The following is an 18999-nucleotide window of genomic DNA, read 5'->3' on the forward strand; positions in this document are numbered from 1 at the left end:
TAGAAGACTTCTAAGGCCTTTCTTGAATCAAGTGTGTTATGAGTAATCTGTAGAGAAGGAGTAGAGGTATTTATTTAAGGGGCGCACCTGAAGAAAGATTGGATCAGTATGCTTTGTTTCATGAATTATGAAAGCTTGAGGAGGAGAGATTGAGCATTCTGTAAAGAGCATTGACCATGTAGAATTCTAAGCCAGATGTTGACAAATCCAGTGTTTAAGAGTTTGTGTGTAATACAGGCGATTGTGTACATGGACTACCTTCAGTGGGTAGCCTTGAGGTGAGAATATCATGGAAATGATGTGATATTATTGTTTACTTCTAAGGGAAAACATTCCCCTCCCTGAAAAGAATTCATAAGTGGGTCTATTTTTGCTTTTGTAAACCTTTAAAAAAGGCTGTTTTACACTGTCAAGCCTTGATAGAACTAAGAAATGTACTGTTGTCTTGATGATTTATTTCGGAACGAAAGGTTTTTTACTTTGCAAGTGTCTTAGCACAAATTTGTTGCTGTTGGCAGTGTTGTTTTTGCGATTAATGGTTTAATCTTTGTCAGAATGAAGCCAAGTGATTTTGTGCAATGATCTCAGAATAACCGTCTTGAAAATTGGTACAGTCCGTCTCAGAGTGAACTTTAATATTATACAAGAAGATATTGACAGTGGGATAAGTTTCACAGAGCATGGAGACAACTACCTTACACATCGTAGATAATGCTCTCTTTACCATAGATAATGATGACCCCCTGCCTCTTGATATTGATGGATCTCTGAGCAGCCTTTGACGCAGTTTACCATCCCACCCTCATGCGCACCCTAGAGTCTCGAATGGGATTTACCAGACATGTTTTCCTACCTTCATAGTTCTCTTCCTACCATTTCAACCATCACCAATTGGCTCCCAAAGATCCCTATCACCTGCGGAGTCTCCCAGGATTCCATACTTTTCCCGGTCATCTTCAGCGTCTACATCGAGCTGCTTGGCGCTCTACTCACAGATAACCACATCAAGGTTTACTAATCTGCCAATGATGCACAAATCTACCTGTAAGTCTTCTATGCTTCAGACATTCAACATCTGAAGCACTGCCTATATGTCATCCAAACCTAGCTGTCTAGGGCCTGCCAGAAGTTCAGCCCAACCAAGACAGAATTCCTGTTATTTGCCAGGAACAGCAAACAAGAATATCTACAAACATGGTTCAGTGACATGAACAGTGACAACGTGGAGCCCCAACATTCACCACTTACCAAGGCACTTAGATTGACCCTATATACCAACCCTCATTGACCACATTTCCCCTAAAAAATCAAAGATGGCTTGATACCATCTTTCTCTTATAAAGAAAATTAAACATTCTTCCTTTAAGCGACTTCAGAGCTGCTGTTCAAGCCATATACTCTCACATCAGAAAGGTGCATCGCTCTGCTCTATGGCTTTCTATTCTCCACACAGGCACTTCTTAAACCATACTACTCGTCGCAGCATGTTACATCCTGGGTCTGAATTTATATGAACACATCACTCCATCGTGATGAAACTCAAATGTGTTTCCTTGCTGGCTCGCATCATCTTCAAAAACAACTGCTTCATTTACAGAGCCATCATGAACAGCACTTGTATATTTCTTGTTGACAAGCTCACCTGGTGGTTTTCTTTCCAACCGCAGCCAAGACACCATCAGACTGCAGACTAAGAAGTATAAAAAAAGAAAAAGGGCAGCAGGCCTTTTTCATCTATGCATCCAGCATCTGAAACAACAACCCTGTATCCATCAGGACCATCCCAACACTGTAATAATAAGTATTTTGTTGTTGAGAATGGCCAAAATCTGACTGGTCAAGAAGAATAAGTAGACAAGAAATACCCTAGCCAAATATATGTTAGGCATCACCTGAAAAAGGACAATCGTTTTACTGCAGCCTGTCTGAAAATGAGGCTGGTATTAGCCAAGGAGGTCATTTTCATTTATGTACTATTAAAGTTCCGCAGCGACACAGATTTCTCTACTGGACTGAAACCTGTTCGTTTTTAATCCCCCTATTCTTAGTGTAAGTGAGAGTTCACTGACAGTTGAAACATTCAAGTAATTTACCTTGCGTAAGTGACAAATTCACTAAAAAGGGGGGTAAGATGAATTTTCTTATCTTTAGCGAGAGACCCAGAAGTAGTCATTGGATGGTATCACGGTGTCTATAGTTTGGATCAGTTTATTTGAGGAGAATTCATTGATAAATTGCCAAGCATGCTTAAAGTTTCTGTGTTTTGTGGGACTAAGCAAAATTGGATAGCTGAGGCCTGGTAAGGTAGCATTATAAGCTCAGTAGATTTAATTTGTATTTAAAAAACGTATGCAAATTCATCACATTTGGTTCTAGGTTTTTGACTGTGAATGATTGGAGAGGATCTTGTGCAAGTTTGACCACTTAAAACTGTTTAAGGTTTTCCGACAGTGTTAGGAAATGTATTTCTCTTATCTGCTCTTAGATTTTCTAAGTTAAATGCTGAGTGCCATTCGCCAGATTCTGTCGAAAGGGTTTATGATTTCCTCTCTACATTCAGTTCCTCAGTGAAATATTGATGAGAGGGTTTACGTTTCACCCTCTTGAGAGGTGCAAAGATGCACATTGATTTGTTCTTACCTTGTTATTTACATTCTGCTTTGTGGATATGGAGTGAAGGTTTTTGGAGGCATTCATTAGGTTAAGATCAACGTTTCTAGAGTTCTGAATTCATGTGATCTGTTGGAATTGTTGAACAGAATAAAAAAGGACTACAAAGTCAGACCAATTAACTCGGATGTGACTTGTTTAAGCTGTTATGTGACAGTGTTGAATGAGTTCATTCTTATTTAAGAAGGAGGTAAGTACAGTAACTGCCAAGTAATTTGGTGTACTCCAAAGAAGGTTTCGGTCCCCACGAAGATAATGTTGTCGGGTAAGATCAGTTACTTTTTTATTTTCTCAAAGAGTTCTTTAACAAATGCCAAGTTATCTCTCTAATGGAATGGTAGATGGCATTTAGTTTTTGGGGACAGGAGTTGATGGGTTCAATTTCCTGAAATGGTCATTCGAAGAATGAATATGCACCACTAGCTGTTGTTTACTATATGATGAGTACCTATGAATTACTGCCACTTAGCTATCAATTTTGCCTTCTAAATTACAGCACATATTGGAGTATTTGGGGGGAAATAGCAGATCTCTAATGTTTGGTGAGCTATCATTAAGTCAAGTTTCAGTGAAGAGCATTAGATCCAAGTTGATGATTGTGTCAACGATTTCTACTTTGTGTTTTGCTAAAGAGTTCAAATTATTCAGTAGGCAGTGATATGAGAAGTTTTTCACCTTCCTAAAGTTTGCAGGCAGAACATCAAGAAGGATCTTGGCATTTATTCTGCTTTCTTTAGGGTGTATAGACTATTCCCCAGACTCCCTCGCCTGAGAATGTGGAAATTTGTGAGCTTTGGTGACTGAGGAGGATAACAATTCAGAAGGATTGTGGGATCATAATCTGCCAGTAAGTCAGTGACTCTCTCCGGAAAGAGATCAGAATTAGGGCAAGATTCAGGGTCTTTCATAGAACAGCTCATCATCATAAACTTGGTGCATTAGCATTGAGGTTTTAAGACTACTGTAATGTTAGAGAGGGTAACAGAGTTACAGACTGAGACTTACAGATATTAAGGCTAGTAGCATTATGTGAGGAGTGGGATGAAGAAGTTGTAAAGTTAGGAGAAAGGTTTGAGGAACCTAGTAGGGGTTAGAACAGAAAGTGCAGCTATTAAGCGATAGGAAGCAAGAGTGAGAAAGCATTATACATAGGATTTTTGGTTATTAACCTGTTAGATGCCACGGCTGATCTTGGCCTACAGTTCAGTGAATGTTCTAGTAATTCAATTGTAATATAATTTGTTCAGACCCCATACTATACTGGAAATACCGAAGTATGGCAATGTTACAACCTGGTTAGCAGTATTCTACATTGAAAAGTGAAAACAGGCAGCCACAAGAGTGAAGGAAAACAAATATGTTCACTGGGTAGAAACAAGACAGAAAAGTCTGATTTAATATTTTTTTATATTTGAGGTGTCATTGCGGACAACAGTGTGATAAATCTGTGTCTGTCAGTTACTAAGGTAGGTGGCGTATAGTTTGGTGTAATATCGGTGTGGGGTGCTAGTTTGAGTAGTCCATTCGGGCCGGCAAATATAGGCGCATATAGGAAATGAGGATGGAAGGTAAGTTGGCTAGTCAGTGTCCATTAAAAAGTAAATTACATATGCTGACATAGCTTATTATGTCACGTTTGTGAGCTGCTGTTACACTTTTCTCTGACAGAAATGGTTCGAAGCTACCTCACGACCAGAGAGCCAGGTGCGCTTCATGGTGGCAGCCCAGGAGGGTGTGTGGGTATCGGTGCGGCTGGATGCTACTCTGCGCCTCTTCCGTGCCCACACAGGTCAACCTCTGCAGGAACTGGAACTGGAACCTTTTGTGCACAGGATGTTGGGTGAGCAAAAGACCACTGTCATTTGAAAAACAACTTCATTCAGCTGTTTGAGTGTGCCATTTCAAGGTCATTACAGCCACAAACATATTGGTTTAAGAAAAGATTGAGTAACCTTTTAATTCTAGTATTGGACCCCATATACATATCTTGACTGTTGCATATGGTGACTTTTCTGTCGTTGGTTATGCTACTCTCATACTTTCCATTCTGTCATTTCTACCTTGGTGTGTGTCAAGCCACACAGTTGTTTGAAAGAAGGTCAGTTAGGCAATCCATGTTACAATTATTGGTGCTGCCCTTGGAACTAGAAGAGCTAAATGCTCCGTGAGCTCACTGAACTGCTCTTTGGGATTTGACTTTAAATATCTTGTGAGATGAAACAGTGCTTACTCTTGGAGGGTAGTGTGTAGTAGAATGCTAAGTTCATGTAGCACATGTGGTATTTTCCTCATGCAAATCTCCAAAATGAAGACCAGCCTGATCTAACAAGGCCATTTGGGAGAAGTGTCGTACTGGTAAAAAAAAAAAAAAATCTATGGAAAAAATCCAATGATTTTTGTGGTAGAAATATATTGGACACTGTGCAATTCCTGAATTGTATTAAAGACACAGAGGCTAATATTATGTAATGCCACGTTTATTGCCACTACATTCTGCAGCCCTTTTAGAGAATGTAGAACTCAGTAACGTTTCATAGTTCAATAAATTCTCTGAGCACACAGTCTTCTCCCGTCTTTTACATTTGCTGCAAGCAAACAGTATAGAAAACAGTAAAACTTCTATATGAAATCTGCTCGTTAACTTCTTTTTGCAAACTTCTACTCGCGTTACTTTGACATGACATAACCGTTCATCCAACCAATCTAGACTTGAATTGTAAGAGAAAAAAAGTAGATAATTTTCCCAAGGGTTTGGATAACCGTGTGGAATGATGTTACCCTCAATGTCTCTGGTAGAATCCAGATTTTGTGCCAAACAGGCTGTGGAAAATCTACATTTCATGTCAAGACCCGGAGACTAACATTGTACTAGTTTAAAGCATAGCAACCAAACAACTGGCTGCCCTTTCCACAGCAGTGGTCTTCAAAATGTGTAATGTTCTGCCTCCACGGTGGAAAACAAAATCCTCGGGTCCCCCTCAGAGTTTTTCACAATTCTATGAAATTGGCAATGTTTAAATATCAACTCTTCAAAAGCTTAGGACAGCAAGTCATTAGGACTGCACCTAATCCTTGTCCCAAATATATTTCATGAGATTTTCTGTAAATTCAAAGCTGTGTGCATTCACCCCTTGCATCCGTTGCCCCAGGATGCGACCATATGGTAAATTCCAAGCTCAGCTAGTAATGCACCACAACAAATATGAGTCCCAATCAGATTCCAAAAGAAAACTTTTTCAGTTCTTCTTTATTTATTTTCACCTGTGAACAACAACCAATGATTATAGCTCAAAAGAGCCAACATGTTTCGTCCAAAAGATGGGCTTCTTCAGAGCTGTAACACAATCAGACAAACAATACATGTTGTATAGACTATAAAGTTGAAATAATACGTATGTTCCCTCTTTCCTTTTCTTCTTTTTTCCTCTTAAGTTTGCTTCCCCTTTTTATCATCTCGGGTCACCCTAATTCCTTGTGTGTTTTTTGTCTCGCAATACATTCTTTGAATAAACTTGAGCACTGTTTTAGAACACAGAGGGTTTCTTTTGGAAACTTGTACCCAATAAAGTGTGGGAGAAATTAGATATTAATATTTATACAAATTAGGAGGTATATTTTGTGTGACTGAACCATTCTTCAAATTGTCGTTGTCATGAAATGTTATGTATGCATGGTGAAGCTTACTTATATAAACATGGTGAAGCTTACTCATGTAAATAAATGGGAAATATATATAAATAAGATATGATGCCCTTTGTTATAGAAAATAACATATGGTTGTTTGTCTCTCCCTCTGTTTTTTTCGTGTGTGTGTTTGTGTATATATGTATGTGTATATATATATATATATATATATATATATATATATATATATATATATATATATATATATATATATATATATTTTTTTTTTTTTTTTTTCTCTCCACAAGCGACCTTGTTTCCGGAGTCTGTGTCCCGTAGACAAGTGGCAAGTAAGAACCGAGCAGGTCTTGCGGTTTAAATATCGCCGCAAGAAATCCCCTTGAAAGAAGAACTTGCACTCGAAGTCAATACCAAAGTGTTTTATTTCGCCGAAATAAAACACTTTGGTATTGACTTCGAGTGCAAGTTCTTCTTTCAAGAGGATTGTTGTAGTGATATATATATATATCACTATTCAAACGTCCTGTTACAGTGGGAGCACTTTACAGTTGGTGCCCGCGTCGAGACCAGGACAGGGTCTCGCAAGTTATTTTTCCACAAAGAAATAATAGCGCAGTACTCCTCTTGGTGATTAGATCTTTATTTCAAATCATGTCTTTCTCCTACACGTTTCGAAACGTAGCTCCTGATCACAGCAGTTTGTTACATTGGTCCTTTCTCTATTTTCACTTTATATACATATGCACACTAATACCTCTCATGGTGCATTGTGGGAATGGTATTATTTTTTTCACCATTTTTCAACAAACTTTATTGCAAAGCTGTCTAAGTTGTTTCACTGTCGTATACAGAGGCTGGGATGTCATGCAGCAGAGGTTGGAATTATTACATCCATGTCTTTGCTTGTTCTGTAATAGAAACAAGCGCACATTCAATTCCTGGCTGCGGCATGAATCTGACAACCAAACGTGCGTATTTATGCAGTTGGTTGTGTGGAACGTAATAAATGACTGAGTGTCTCACACAAAATATAGGGCCCACATCCTTTACTACGGCACCTCCTCCTCCGAGACAGGCAGATTGCCATCATCATATATTTAGACATTTCTATTGTTTTTAATTGGGAGATCAGAATCCAGCATTTACGAAGGACAATGACACAAGCAAATGATAAATATGGGAAGAGAGTGGGCGGGCCTTCAAGTACATATTCCAATACAGCATGGCTCGTAGAGAAGCGCATGCGCTGCCCGCTACGGCACCTCCTCCTCCGAGACAGGCAGATTGCCATCATCATATATTTAGACATTTCAATTGTTTTTAATTGGGAGATCAGAATCCAGCTTTTACGAAGGACAATGACACAAGCAAATGATAAATATGGGAAGAGAGTGGGCGGGCCTTCAAGTACATATTCCAATACAGCATGGCTCGTAGAGAAGCGCATGCGCTGCCCAGGTTCGACCTAAAAACTACTGAGCCAGAGCTCCTAGCCATAGAAGCAAGCAATTCAGAGCACACCAACCAATAGTTTAGAAAAGCATTGCGAGCAAGAACAACAGTTATGGCCATAGACCACACGTGGTCAGAGGAAAGACTTTGAAAGAGCAGGAAGCTCTCTGGGACTATCTATCGTAGAACTCTGAGGGTGAGGAAGGCACAGAGAGTGCAAAGCAACCAATATGCGGAGGTCTCTCCAGGACAAAAGGAAAACTGCAACAATGTAAGCAAAAACACTCTCCTCCATAAGGGCGACAGGAGAACTTAATATAGTGATACCTAATAAAAGAAGGTATAAAATGTATAAATATATAGGTATGAATATATATGTGTGTGTGTGTGTGTATACATATACATATACATATAAATATATATATATATATATATATACACACACACACACACACACCTACATATGCATGGGATCAAGGCCTCTTCAGAGGCTGAAACGCGTAATGGCAGAGGTGCGGGCGGTTTCTAATTAAACTGAACTTGCCCTGATTCCGGGTCTGCTATTTTGTCCTTTCAATTTTTTGGTGGCGGAATCTTTTTGGCTATACACACATATATACAGAAATTTACACTGTTTAATAAAATATCCCTAAGAAGCTTACGTATAAACGGCCACAACATTGGTCATGCGCCGAAGATGGTACAACGGCAAGCCATCGACCAGCCACATGGCCCCGTATGAAAGGAACAGAGGGGGTTGAAATCACACAGCCCAGAAACCAAAGTAAGCAACTCTACTGACTGAACGGTTATGATCAGGTGACTGCGAGACAGTTGACAAGAAAACAGCAGGGGAGAAACAATCTCTCTAGAATACAGCAATAAAGACTAGTATGGAGGACTGTAAAAAGGGTCGAGTTGAACAGGGCCAACACAGGAGATGTCTATTCAGATAACTAGTCCCCATCTTAAAAGAAGGGATAGCAGACGGAGAAGAGACCTGGCTGAAGCAGTGGCCAAAGATGGAGCAAATAGTATGGAAAGACCAACAGCAGAAGTGCAGGTCCAAACCAAAGAACCAGTGTAAAGAACTGAAGTAACAGATGGACAGTGCCTACAGCCTAGCAAGCGCGGAGGCCAGAAGCAAAAAGAATGTTTTGTTTGCACAGAACGACCTGTGCTGGACAACAAGACATGTAACAGCATAAGTTCGGATCCTGACATCACCCAAGATCGTATTTGGTATGCTCATTAGTTAAAGAGAGAAGGAATCGCCCCGGGGTTGGAACTGTATCTGCGCTCGCAAGAAGTAAAAGAAACTCCCAGTAAAAGAATCCCAAGGGATCACTAAACTCCATGTGAACCAACTGAGAGTGTGTTAAAAAAAAACATGTTCGAGAAGAAATGGAAGATGAAAAATAGCCATAAACCCCAAAAAGGGGTAAAAGGCACACCTGAAGAACAGCCAGGTCAGTAACCAAATGTTGGGGTTACCCTAAAGCGAAATGCAACAGCAGCTTCGCGCAAGGCAGAAGAAGATGAAAACAGGCCATGCAGAGTTATAGAGGAGAAAGGATCGTCAGAGTAGGCCACCCATGCCAAGATACCGACAAGGTACATCCGCAAGGAACCTAAAAAGAAAAATGGCAGGAGTCCAACTTGCCCATATACACTGAGAACTAGCATAAGAAGTGGTACCGCCTGAAGAGAGTAAAGAAGGAACACCACCACGGTCAGGACCAGACAATGCACTCTAGGCCAAAAACCATGCTCCTTCCGTTGTGTCTGCTAGGAAAGAAGTATATATATGAGGCCAAGGAAAACCCTGGTCTAACAGATGCACAGCTTGTAGGCTATATGCCTTTTCAAAAATCATCTTTTTACAAAATCATGTGAGTTGAATGTTTGGTCACATTTTATTTAAAGCTCAAAATTATTCATACTGCTAAACAAACATAATCAAAACATTACTTGAAATGCATTGTTCTTTGCAAACAAGTATTATTTATACTTCAAACTGAAAAAACTTTCTTGAAATCAATTCAATGATAGACACATATTTTGCTTTACATTACTAAACAAACTAAACATTGTTGAACTATTGTGCGTTTAACCCAATGCATTTCGGGTTCAAACTGAACCCTTCTTCAGGGGATGCACAGTTCAAGAATATACAATGCAAGCCTTGTGTTGTTGTAGTTTCAATTTCGAAGTTTCTACGGGACCTAGAAAAACAGCAACACATGAACATGTCTCCAATATTTACATTTATGACATATTAACACCAGAGGAAACAAACAGGCTAGAGAGCCACGGGAGAAAATACCTTCACACGTGTGTAAAAAACAACAAACACACCAGTGAATTAGTGCTACCAATATTACCGAGAAAGCCCTACACAAAACTGCAGAATGAAAAAGAATAAACAACCTCTGCCAAAATATCGGTGATTAAGTGTTCAGACAAAAAGGTGCCACTCACCCTGTGTAATGGAACGTAGCCAAGTGCATAAATAATTACTCACAATGCATTATCAAACGCTGAAAGCCTAGTTCACCTCGGACCTTTTCCTCGAGGTACAAACTTTCCACACTGTACCCGTATTTCCTGTTAGAAATGACATTAATGTCAAAACCTCAAATTACAAAGGCTCAACGTGTGGTTACAATATGCACTATACCCCTCTTACCAGCTCAAGTCTCAGTTCGTTATGCTTCCAACGTCCAGTACGACGGGGAGCCTGTAAATAATTGCCGAAATCTGTAAGCAACTATTCGGACATCAGCACTGAATGGATATAAGCGAACTCTAACCCGTAGCCAGTTACCTACTTGAGAACTCTGCAGTCGGACGCCACCTCGATCTCCAACATCTCAAAGCTTGCCTTGTATATTCTTGAACTGTGCATCCCCTGAAGAAGGGTTCAGTTTGAACCCGAAATGCATTGGGTTAAACGCACAATAGTTCAACAATGTTTAGTTTGTTTAGTAATGTAAAGCAAAATATGTGTCTATCATTGAATTGATTTCAAGAACGTTTTTTCAGTTTGAAGTATAAATAATACTTGTTTGCAAAGAACAATGCATTTCAAGTAATGTTTTGATTGTTTGTTTAGCAGTATGAATAATTTTGAGCTTTAAATAAAATGTGACCAAACATTCAACTCACATGATTTTGTAAAAAGATAATTTTTGAAAAGGCATATAGCCTACAAGCTGTGCATCTGTTAGACCAGGGTTTTCCTTGGCCTCATATATATACATTGGGCGTGTTTTTATAAACCTGGAGGGGTGGCGGGAAGAGTCCCAGGTGCGCTCTATCTCCTGTGCGCACTGCCGCCTGGGACTCGCAGTCCCGCACCCACCATGGAACAAGGTTCTAACAGGCCGATTCAGAAGTCCACAATCCCAGTGTTCCTGGACAGGCTCAGGGGGTCTGAATCACCACATTCGCTGAAAAAAGAATCCAAGTGACGGCTTGAGCCGAGAGGAGGGGGGCGGGAAGAGTCCCAGGTGCGCTCGATCTCCTGTGCGTACTGCCGCCTGGGACTCGCAGTCCCGCACCCACCACGAAACAAAGTTTTAACAGGCCGATTCAGGAATCCACAATCCCAGTGTCTCTGGACAGGCTCAGGGGGTCTGAATCACCACATTCGCTGAAAAAAGAATCCAAGTGACGGCTGATTTGTATTTGTTTCACCAAAAATATCAGTATATTGTATATTGCTTACTCTCACCAGAGAGGGGGAGCTGCCAACCGTAATGCCTGCTCCCGCGCCTGGTAAGGAATGCCTGTGGGGTCCCCTGTGAACTCCCGCAAATTGTGAGTGCCACTGGTGATTTCGGGGCACCCCAACAAAAAGAACAAGGACCAGCTGTGAGGCCGATAAAGCAAACAGAGCAGAGCAGCTTCTCTGTGCATTTAATATTCACTATGTTCGAGCTCGGAGTGCCCCAAAATGCCCACAAGGAGGCTGAAATGTGAATGCTGCTGTATGTGGTCCCCCAAACCAGCGAGCGAAGCTTTTGGAGTGCAGAGTGCGAGCTGCGAGCCGGTCAGCCAGCGACCGAGCGGCAGTGGCGCGGCAGAGCGGCCAGACAGCAGAGTCGACCGGTGGCAGGGCAGAAGGAGAAGGTGACACGCCGACCGGAGAAACGGCGAGGCCGTTGGTAGCAGGCTTGGGCTTGGGCTTGGTCCTGAGCGCCATGGGAGTAGCTGATCGCCTCCCTAGCCTCCCTCCCCCGCTGTCTGGCTCCTCCGCAAAAAAAAAGAATCACCTTCGCGGTTAGAGGTTACGGTCTGCAGCGTGTCTGCACAGTATGCAGCGCTAGTGCCATCGCTGCAGACCGTTGACAGGGCAAGCGCGGCTGCCCTTTAGTGGGCGGGCGCATCAAGTGCGCGCCCCCGGCGATCTGCGGAGGCGGCCTGTTAGATCAGGTGCGGCCTGTAGCCTGCAATAGCCTTGTGAGCCCCGCTAGCCAAACCTCGTACCTACTTCAGCCGCCTAACAACCTACAGCCCCGCGACAAACATCGCTGCAATTCCTTTTTTTTTTTTTTTTAAATTGATCTAAACGGACTTTAATTACCTAAGCCTCTCCTATTTTGCTACATCTAGCCTCTTTATAGTTAAACTTCAGGAAGCGATTTTTAAGCATGAGATCGGGGCGGGTGAGGAAAGTACCAACAAAGTCAGCAAAAAATAAAACCGCTAAAGTGAAGGCCTCTACCAATTATTCAGAAGTACTGGCCGAATCTCTTGACCAATCACAATCACCTGCGAATCTACATACAGACTTGGATCCTGACTTAGGATACGATCTCAAACTCTGGCAGCTCTCAGCGCAAGAACAATTTGCCAAAACTCACTCGCCATATCCCGCTGCTGGGGGGATGGCTACAGCGCAGGAACATCGGAGAAATGAGGCGCCAAAATCAGGTACAATACCCCCCTCCCCCAAATCCAACGATAAAACAACTTTAATTAAGGGACTATTTTAGGAGCCTAGCACTATCGGCACCCTCGAAGAAAAAGCTTAGTCCAGCGGAACCGTCCCAGGCTCCCCCGCCCCTACGAAAGCAGTTGCACCTCTGAATCAAATTCTGATCCAGCCCATGATCCACACTGCTGCCAATGAAGGCGAAAGTGCTTCGCTACTATGTTCTATAGTAACAACGGTTCCTCTCAACATGGATCCTCCAGAAGAATCAAAAAGCAGCCGACTGTTTCAAACTTCAGGACAGCCCTTTTTGGACCAACAGTCAGTTCAAATAGAACAGGTCCTTTCCCAAGTCCCCATTTTTAAAGATGCCAGTTCGCCAACTGCTCTGCCTTCTCAGAACTCAAGTCAGTTTTCCCCATCAGCATCAAAATCTTCAACCTCAACTTTACTTGAGTCACAGAAAGAGCGCTAGTGTTCTGATCCCCCAAGTAGTGTCTTATTTCCGTCCTCAATTCAATAACCTCGGAGAGAACATTATTCTTACCCCCCTAGATCTCTCGTTTTTTCAACTGAACGTCAAAAACCCGCAGCTCAGGCAACCCCATCATCAATTGACCTCAATGATCTCTGGTCCCAGTTACTGCAAACTCTCCAAACCTCGGCAGCTGCCTTAGCTTATCATTCAGTCAAGATGGGCCTGCAGGTGCACCTTTTAAACACGCTAGCTGTGTACACTGCAGGAATAGACCAAAAATATGAGCCACTCAATCTACTCATTACTAAAGCCCAATTTCAAGCCCAATTGGTCCAATAGGTATGTTGCTGTTCCCCCATTATTGATTCTTTATCATCCCTACCACAATTTCTTTCCTCAGTGTTAACAGAAATCAAGAAGCTACCGTCGGCAGGGTCATCAGACTCCTTTCCCACAGCTTCCAACCCAGTCGAGGGACCCACTGCTATGGAAGACCCACCTCTACCCACTTCCCCACATTTTATGGAATTTGAAGACAGTAAAGTAACTCCCACCAAATCAGCTCAACAACACAACACACATAGGTTGTCAAAACGGGGAAAAAAAGACTACGGAAGAGTCGGAACAAACATACAATTAAAACCAAAATCCCAAATGCTAGCAGCCTCGTCACCATCAAGTTAGACCAAGCACGAGAGAAGTTGCACACTCCTGGAGCAAATCTGATCACGAGCTCAGCAGTACAAGTCCCGACTCCCCAGAGCGATCCTCCACAACCAAATACCCACAAGAGGGGCCTTTCCAAGATCGACAGCCCCTCTTACGGTACTCCACGCAAGTAATACCTGGATCCAGTCAACCTTTAATAGCCGCGTCGGCACCAGTTACAGTGCAACTGGGAACCAAAATTCCCTTGACGCTGCCCTTAGACACCTGCCCTAATTGTCCATCAACAGAGGTGGGTAATCACTATGCTCTGCAGTGCACAGTCAAAGAGCCTGTTTACCAGAATCTTTCAAACGTGTCAAGCAACCAACTGCTGGTGTCTACGTGCAAAAGATTCTATGCTTTACCATTAACTATTAAATATTGTGAGCCATCTTCTTCATCTGCAGTTACATATACGACTAAGCAGGTTTCTATCGAAAATTCTAAGAAAATAAAGCCATTTATGACTGATGAAGTTCCCACGCAGCCTACCACTGACTCAGGTACCACACTACTGCTAACCCCAGAGTATGTCTCAAGAGGCCCTCATGACATTTTAAATTGTGGGAACATATTAAGACTTTTTAAATCATTTCCGGATTTGTGCGCGTTGCAGTCCAATGACATAACTGCCAATAAATGTATTCCATCATCAGGAACATGTAGTGTAGTTCCTATATTCCCAATAGGCTCTGCGCATTAGAATAATATATCCTATAGATTTGACGTAGGACTGAGGTCTACTAGGTCTCTATTGAATATACTAGACTTAATTGTGTGTGTGCCAGCTAGCTCAGAGGTCACAAGAAACTTTCTCGAATAAACAAGAAGGGATTAGTTTCTGACAACCGCATAAACATGACAACTTTGTTTCCCAAGAATAAGAAATGTATCTCTAGAGTTGCGGAAACAGAAGATAGTTATTTCACTCAGTCAATCGTGCATGCTTCGTTTCACCAGAGGTGCAGAGAAATAGAGAGACGGATGTTTTCAATAAAAGGGTATTTATTGAACAGTCTTCTTTCTCATGCAGAGGAAATTAACTGCTACAATTGTAATACTGGTTGCAAAGTACAATGCATACAGTACGGCGAGTATTATAAAATAATACTGTAAAAGCATGATATGGTTTCTAAGCCATAAAATACATAGAATACATACATTAATAAATAAATACAAAAAATACTCAACTGGTGTTTCTAAAATACACCTACCCCGGTGTACCTAACCTAGGTTTAGTACAAGGGAAGAAGTAAGTGAGGTGTAGCTTAGTTTCAGTATTCTTTTGCCAAGAATCTAATCAAAAAATTCTCTAAGGGTCTAATCAGCTCTGTACCTTAGTTTTAGAATGAAGGAGGTCTGGTATCTCTCTCTCAGGACTCGATTTCCCAACAACCCGCAAGGGTAGGTTGAAAACACTGGAGCTGGATTTCTCGGCAAGAGAAAAGACAGCGTCTCTCTCAGTGAGTCTGCTGGAGGATCGACTTTCTTCAGCACTTGCTGTAGCAGGGCGTCGGGCAAGTAGATAGTCGAACTGCTCCAAACCACCGTGTATTTGCCTGGGCAAGTGTGGGCATATTTATACCTTGAAGGGGCCTAGTTTGACGTAAGGTTGGACATAATAACGTCATCGAAGACTCAGTTCTTTGAAAACTCCATGAGTTCTTGGATAAATCAATATTCAAGCAAGGGAAAGTCCCTGACTGCTGAAGGAGGGTTTTTCCAAGAAATCGTTGTAGATTTTCGGAACTAGTGGAAGTAGCCATGCCGTATTTGAACTGCATAGGCTAAGTCTAAATATGGTTATGATTTCTATGCCTATATAAGGATAGAGTGATGTATACCTATATATATGGACATGAATCGGGAAAATTACACTAGGGTCCTAAATTCATATACAACACCCACTCCACTTTATTATGTTTAACATTACTAAATTATAAGCACTAAAACATATCTAAAGCATGTGTTTACAATCCCACCCTAAATAAAAAAAAATGAATTTGAAAAGGTTTGCACACGAAAAAATGAGCATTTGACTGTACGCATTTAAGAATAGTGGTTTCATATGACGTATAAAGCATGAAAGCATTAATACTAACTAAATCAATAATGAAATGTACATTCATGAAATGGCTCATAATAACAGAAAAAAAGAGGTCGAGACCATCCCATAGCAGAATAATATACTGTTTTGGTTTTTTAAAGACAAGGTCAAATATTGTGTCTAGGAAGTATTCAAGAGGGAATTTCTTGTTCTCTAAGAATAGTTCTACTTTAAGCAGATTACTTTGTGCCCAAACACTTTTTTTCAAGTTTTTGGGAAAGTCAAAATTAGCCGTAGAAAAATAGAGTTCCAAAGCTTTGGAAGGATTGTTATGAAAAGTGAAGGCCAAATTCAGAGTTCATGGAACGCTGTGTGCAGATTTCAAAAGTTATTCTTGGTTTGAGGAGAAAACATCAAATCGTCTAAGCTGGCAAAGAAATCATCTACCACAGTAGGTGAAAGTGGAACTACTTCATTAAGTAGATCAATTATGCACAGATGAGAAGCATCGCCGTCAGCGTCAGTTGCCACGTTAGCAATGTTCATAGCAGATGGTACCTGTGTGCCTGTCGTTCCGCGTATCTCACCTCCAGTTGGATTCGCTGGTGAGATCTCAATGAATGCCGTCATCAGGATAGGTAGCAACACAATACGTGAGCCTTTACCGGACCCAGTAATGCGTCTGCATCCGTTGGCGCAACCGAGGGTAGTGTTAGACAAACATCTAACACGCATTCTTCTCCACAAAGCATGCATCGTATAACAGGTAAGATGCAATCTTGCCAGATTGGTCTGAATGAAAGAAGCCAAGTGATCTCTTAAACGAGCCAAGCCAAGAATCTGTGTAATTCTGTCATGGTACCGCATGGCTAGGAGGGCGTCCTGCATGGTAGTCTGGGTATCGCTGGTGACTGGACTTGCCATATCGGAGCAGAAGAAACAAAAATAGAATTCCTGCTACGAGTCCCAAAATGAGAGGCAAACCACCGAACACAGAGTGCACGAAATTTGGAAAAATGCAGAGGACGGCTTCAAATGGTGCTAACAGCCCCGAAAAAATCGTCTTAAGTACATGTGCAATACCGCTGGTATCAGACATGTTTAAGATTTGACCTAACATTTCTGCGAAATGTACTGGGCAGTTTGTTGATAATAATGCATGTATCTCTGCAGAAGTCCTTGCAACTTGCAGATCATACGTTTCTGTAGACGAGGTCAGTGGCACAGTTTTTTGCAAAAGAATGGCTTTCATTCTGCTTAAAGTATCAATTCGTATAGAAAAGCTATTCAGTGAAGGCCATAACGCCGACTCCCAGTCTGTCTTGCTTTTTGGATACAATACTTGCATACAACAAGTGACCCTGGCTGACACACTAACTACATACGCATTTCCTGGCAACATGCCACAACAGCTGTGATCATTGAGCGTAACGTAGCTGCCATTGGAAAGCTGCCTGAAAATTGGTTCTATCACCGCTGCTGGTGAACCGTGCATGTGGCAAGAAAGGTTATTTGAAGAACCTTCGCAGGCTCCGTGTAAATTAATACCATTTGCCTAAAAGTGTACAGCTTAGTGAAGTTTTACAATTTTTACTACTAAGAAACACTTCCTTTCCCCCACTCCAACATTTGTGTGTGTATGGTAAATTCAAGGTTGACTTAATGTACCCTTTACCCAACCTTTCCTACAGGCCTGCTGGTATATGTTGTATTTACAACAAGGGGTGGTGAGGGACAGAGTCTCTGAATTAAGCAGAATACTCTCACCCTGTCAAGAGATCAGGGCTAGATCCAACACCGTTTTTTAGCTCACTGCACCATCCCAGTTTCAGAACCTGGCTGTATGCAAATTAGTCTGTTCCTGTCCCAGTGCATGATGGGAACAGGGCAAACCAAACTACAAAAGCCAATTCTTACACTGGGAAGGAAACAAGCTTCCGGGCCATCCTTGTGGTATATGTTGTAAGCAATACTGAAATTGGAAAATAGTCACTGGTATCGTGATGGTGCCATGTATTATCCATTCCAAGACAGGTTTCTCAGAAACGGTTAGTGGTAATCTTTCCAGTTTTTCAATACTCAGCACCGTATAGTCTGCTCCTCTTTGTGCCAAAGAGATTTGGTTATCTGTAAGGTTAAAGACAGTAAACAATGACATGGTATTGATTTTGTAACGTCCAGCCTAGCAGCATTATAGAACGTAATTGAGACTGGCCATGTTGTAACGTTAGCAAGTCCTGTTCCATTATGTCAATGGCAGATGATTCAATGCTGTCCAAAGAATAAATTCTGGAGGACAGAGTCGTTAACCCATTGTCCACTACAGAGAGAGCTTTCTCTAAATTAATACGATCAATTTCTCGTATTTTTTCTGCAGTTTCCATTTGCGTGACTTTCCATGCTTCATTGTAAGCAGACTATATACCGGCGTATATGAAACGTTTTTGACGTGATTTACGAGGTCCAAGTAAGGAGTCTCGCAAGTCAACGCCTTTTTTAAGTAAAGTTAAGTGTTGTTTAATTTCTGGAAGTGTGGGTTTCTGTAGCCACTCAAGGCATAGTTTTCCTACACTGTATGTTGTAACTATCCCTGAGTGTTGTCTCTGGGAATATCTTGAATCTGGCCTATTCACTTTGAACCCTTGTGTTTTGTTTAGGAATCTATCTTGTCAGTTATTCGTGTCTGTGGGCCAGATTAACCATTTTTTCCATTCAGGATTAGTTCTGTTCTGTTGTAAAATCTGTTTTACGTCTACCTCCTCATCTGCGTTACCATTACTGTCAGGTGTGGCTTTAGGTATGGACGGTTTGTTTAAATCTTTTATCTTAGCTAGGCCAAGACATGATGTTTGTTGAACAGTGTCAAATTAAAAACATTATGAGTTCTGGGATAATGCAGGCTCTGAATAAGGCTTATAAACCTTGTACCTGCCAGTCTTTTGTGCCCCAAACAGTTGTTGTCTCAATATTGTCTTTCCAAAAGTTAAACTCTAATGTAGACAGCTGAGCATAAAAGTTCGCAGAATAAATTTGTTTAGTATTGCTCAATATGTTTTTCAT

The 18999-nt window shown here is 41.4% G+C and overlaps 1 protein-coding gene across 2 annotated transcripts in view; it reads left to right on the forward strand.

The window, feature by feature from the left end:
- LOC144770421 (C-Jun-amino-terminal kinase-interacting protein 4-like) overlaps positions 1–18999 on the forward strand; it is a 1040418-nt gene that overhangs the window by 917014 nt on the left and 104405 nt on the right. For both annotated transcript variants that reach the window (XM_078654929.1, XM_078654928.1), the window contains exon 24: positions 4339–4510. In XM_078654929.1, coding sequence (XP_078511055.1) covers positions 4339–4510 — 172 coding nt within the window. The remainder of the gene's footprint in view (positions 1–4338; positions 4511–18999) is intronic.

Source organism: Lissotriton helveticus, chromosome 7 (assembly GCF_964261635.1).
Source record: "Lissotriton helveticus chromosome 7, aLisHel1.1, whole genome shotgun sequence".
NCBI classification, from domain to species: domain Eukaryota; kingdom Metazoa; phylum Chordata; class Amphibia; order Caudata; family Salamandridae; genus Lissotriton; species Lissotriton helveticus.